Source organism: Hipposideros armiger, unplaced genomic scaffold (assembly GCF_001890085.2).
Source record: "Hipposideros armiger isolate ML-2016 unplaced genomic scaffold, ASM189008v1 scaffold_725, whole genome shotgun sequence".
NCBI lineage: Eukaryota > Metazoa > Chordata > Mammalia > Chiroptera > Hipposideridae > Hipposideros > Hipposideros armiger.
This window is the reverse complement of record NW_017732075.1, coordinates 219,828-223,707: the sequence shown is the minus strand read 5'-3', so window position 1 is coordinate 223,707 and position 3,880 is coordinate 219,828. Positions and strand designations below refer to the sequence as shown.

General features: G+C 48.1%; 1 protein-coding gene across 2 annotated transcripts in view; it reads right to left on the bottom strand.

The window, feature by feature from the left end:
• Positions 1–3,880, bottom strand: part of GLRA1 (glycine receptor alpha 1) — an 85,406-nt gene that overhangs the window by 22,784 nt on the left and 58,742 nt on the right. For both annotated transcript variants that reach the window (XM_019627236.1, XM_019627238.1), the window contains exon 5: positions 2,156–2,238. In XM_019627236.1, the coding sequence (XP_019482781.1) occupies positions 2,156–2,238 (83 nt within the window). The remainder of the gene's footprint in view (positions 1–2,155; positions 2,239–3,880) is intronic.

Genomic DNA, 3,880 nt, shown 5'->3' with positions numbered 1-3,880 from the left:
TACAGATAAAGTTGAAGTCCCCCTTTTATCATCAACACTATCAGTGCCGTAATTTTCACACACACCCTCAGGTTTGAGAGTCACTGTTCTAGACAGATTAAAGAGACAAAAAGAAAGACTAAAAGCTGATGCCTGGGAATTCAAACTATTCTGCCTAAAGAGAACAATTAATTCCGAAACAGTGAAAGGAGGGTGGGTAGAAAAATTCTGTAGTGTTCCTGCTGGTGGTAGGGTTTCCACCACTGTGTTTTAATATTAGCCTCTGTAACCTTCTATAGCGTGTGTTGATTTGTTTGGGGAGGATTAATACATGTCGTGGAGTCACATCTTCCTGGGTTCTAAACTCAGTGCTAAGTCCAATTCTTCTCTGATGGGAGTGCAGGGTAGTTACCACACTGAAAAAAAAAAGCAACAACTCACGGATCAAACCAATTAGGGAAATGTTTGACTAAACCAAATGCAACAGATTTTTTTATTGCAGGACTTCTCAGAGACCTTAATATACATTAATGAATTCTGTGTGTTTCCAAGAGGGGCATAGAATATACAGCACTTCCCTGATGTATTTTGGCCATAGAACTTTTATTTCTTGCCTGATGCCTGTCTTTTGCAGAACATAGGTTAGGAATTGCTGTCCCAGTCAAAACTCCCCCCTATCCCCTTTTTTTTCTAGTTGGAGAATCTGAAGTTCAAAGAGCATTGATATTGTTGGCCCAGTGTTACTCTTTTCAAGCAGAGCAGAGCTATTTTTGGAAACCGAGAGTCCTGACTTCTAGTGAGGGTTTGTTCAGCTGGTTCTAGAGGAACTGAAAGGGTCCATTTAGTTCCCATTCACAACCTGAGAAACAGTTTGTGGTCCAGGTAGGTCTCCAGGGCAGGAAACTGGGTACTGAAGTTAAGAAGTGGCTGCATGAAGAAAAGTTTTACATTTTGTTAGAGAGGCATTGTAAATCTGAGGTCCCTAGATTTTATGACACTGCAAGTAGAATTCAGGGTATAGCTGCGTTTTCCCAGGCACAAGAGCATGGTTCTCTTTGTTGGATTACCAGAAGGGTTTATAGTCCTACAAGATGAATAACCTCAGTTCAAGCCCACCTTGAATGCTCTCCTTCAAGAAATAATGTGCATTCGTAAGCACCTGCTGCCACTCTCTCCCAAGGGTGCCGGGTAAATGAGATCATGCTGTATTTCCTTTGGGGTGCTTGCTGCTTCTACATCCTAATCAGTCCTAATCTGCCTCAGCAGGGGTAAAGTAAAACAAAGCACCCCTCTCCTCACCCTCACCGTCACCCCTGCCAGTTCCTCCCACAGCACATGCCTCATTCTGTTTGCCTACAGAAGTTATCAGCAGCTTCATAAATGTTCCAAGGTATTTTATAGAAATGGTTTATCACTTAATTGAAGNAAAAGTTTGCCGACCCCTGAACTAGACCGATCTGACCCTCTGCCTCAGGACTTTGACTCTTGAGCGAAGTGACAAAAGGTTCAGAGTTGGCTGCAGAGGTGGCATTCCAAGGGGATGGTCCCTCAGCTCTTGCTGCCTAAATGCTCTGCCCTGGTTCCTGTACTTTTAGCTTCTCCTTCAACTTCGTGAGGAACCTGTATGTCCTTCCATTTAATTCCTTTTAAAAAAAAATTAGATTGTTGTCTGTGTTTACGATCAAAGAAGTCAGCTACCCCTTCTGTTAAAACCCTAATTCGCTTGATCTCCTCCATAAAGCCTTCGCCAAGTCCCTCTCTCCTTCCCAATGAGAAGGAAGCACTCTTTCTGCCATGAGGCCACCATGTTTTCTACTTTGAACAACACACTTAGCATTTGCTGCCCTGTGTTAGCCAGTCATCTATCTCTCCTGCTGGAGTGAGCGTCCCTGTGAGTTCAAAGGCCATGACTTATTAAAGCTATTGCTCCTTTGCTCCCGGAGAGCATGTTCACAAGGGACCCATGTGCCTCTTTGGAGGATACTGCTGGCTCCAAAGCTTGACCTCAGTCAGACAAGGTAAGGGGAGTTATATTTCTAATGCATTTTCTAAGAGCGAAGCCCCTCATCTGGTATTTTGGGGTCCAGTAGTTAGGAGCATCTGTGTGGGAATTTCTGCTGGTCCCATGGGTAAAGGGAGTCTGGTTCTTTCTAGAGGCCTCATGCAAGGGACTCACAGCTTTCCAGTTGCATGATACATGTCTGGACGTCCATGGGGAAATTCTTCAGGTCCATGGGGCAGGCCAGTGTCAGGGTGATCCTGGGAAGAGAAGGGAGTTGAATTTTGCTGGATCCACAGACTAGGGAAACTATTCTAGTTATTACCAGAAACCAATTATCGAGGAGAGGCCAAGGTCAGGGAATTAGTGCTTTTTGAACCAATATATGTGTATTTCCACATTTCAGATATGGTAATGGGGGCTCAGAGAGATAAGGTAGGTTGCCTGGGGTCACACAGAGTCAGTGGAACGTCTGTATTTCTTAGGAGTCTGTCTGGCTTCTGGAGACCTGCCTTTGGCAATTTGCTTGAAGGCCTGGAGGCCAGTGGCTGCTCCCCATCCCCACTCTTCTTCCGAGCTCGCAGGTAACCGGACAGAGATTGAACTTTCAACTGAGCAGCCCTGGGCCTCAGGCATCCCCAGGCGCACCTGCAGCAGGTGCTGTACGTGGTTCTTGGCTGCCTCCCTTCACACCCTGGGCTCATGAAAAGTTATTTCCAAAGGTCTCCTGCCTTCTGGGTGTCCAAACACAGCTGGCTCACATCTGTGGGCTCAATCTGGCGTCAGCTGGAAAACGGTGGGTACTCCAGGCTTCTGGACTAGCTGTTTATTTTGGGTTGTTCAACCCTTGCAGAGGCTGCAGCCTCAGACCCTGAGGAAGTCCCTTAACAGAACCCGAGGTCTGCAGCTCTGGCTGGGATACAAAGCTTCAGCTTGAAAGGCTTTGCAAACATCTGAGCACTTGCTGCAGAGAACGGAGAAGAAAGGCTCTCAGAGCCTTAGATCATCAGACCACCTCCCTCACTGAACCGGGGAGAAAACGGAGGTGCAGAGAAGGATAGATAGGGACTCGTGTATGGTCACACAGCAAGCGGATGGCTCAGGCAGGATTTAAAACTGTCTCCTAGCCTTGGGACTCTGAGCGCATATGTTGCCTGGCAGATGTTCCAGCACTGCTATCCTGAAAGGCAGCTAGCTGGTGGTGGACTAGTGGCACTTCGCTGCTGGCACCCTGGCTGCACATGGCGAGGCACAAAGCCCTGTGTGAACTTCCTCTCTCCAGCTCACACCCACGGCTCTGCATGTGGGTCCCTTTAGGCACAAAGTGGAAGCAAAAGAAGGAAAAAGCAAGGGAGAGGGAGGGGAAGAAGTAAAAAAGGAGGGAGTGGAAGAAGGAGGGGGGAAAGTGAATGCAGTTGATTTCTGACGATAAAAGCTCCAAAGTGGGGCAGCTGTCACACCGGGTTAATTTCCTGAAGTTGAATGACCTTGGGAATATTACTTTCTGCTGATTTGTCCTCTGTCATGCTGTACTGGGGCTTGGCTTCCCAGAGATATGAAACTAGCCTGGCAGCAGCCAAATCCAAGCAGGGCGACCCCTCCCGCCCTGTCAGCCAGCCAGGGCCATTTACTGAGCCAATCACCCTTCCTCTCTGGATGTGCACTGGGTGGGGCGAGCTCCCAGGGAAGGAAGGCCACATCTGCCTCTGGTTCCTCCCAGGCTGTCCCTCTCGCTTGCCTCCTTTCCGTGCAGAGGTTCTCAGTCTGCTCTCCCACTCAGCCTGCTCTCGGAGAGACTCCGGGTTCATTCCCATCTGAGGATCAGGACCGGTGCAGCCTTTCCTAGGCTCCTGGACATTTACATCTCATCTCCCAATGGAAATACATAGATTTATCCCCCCC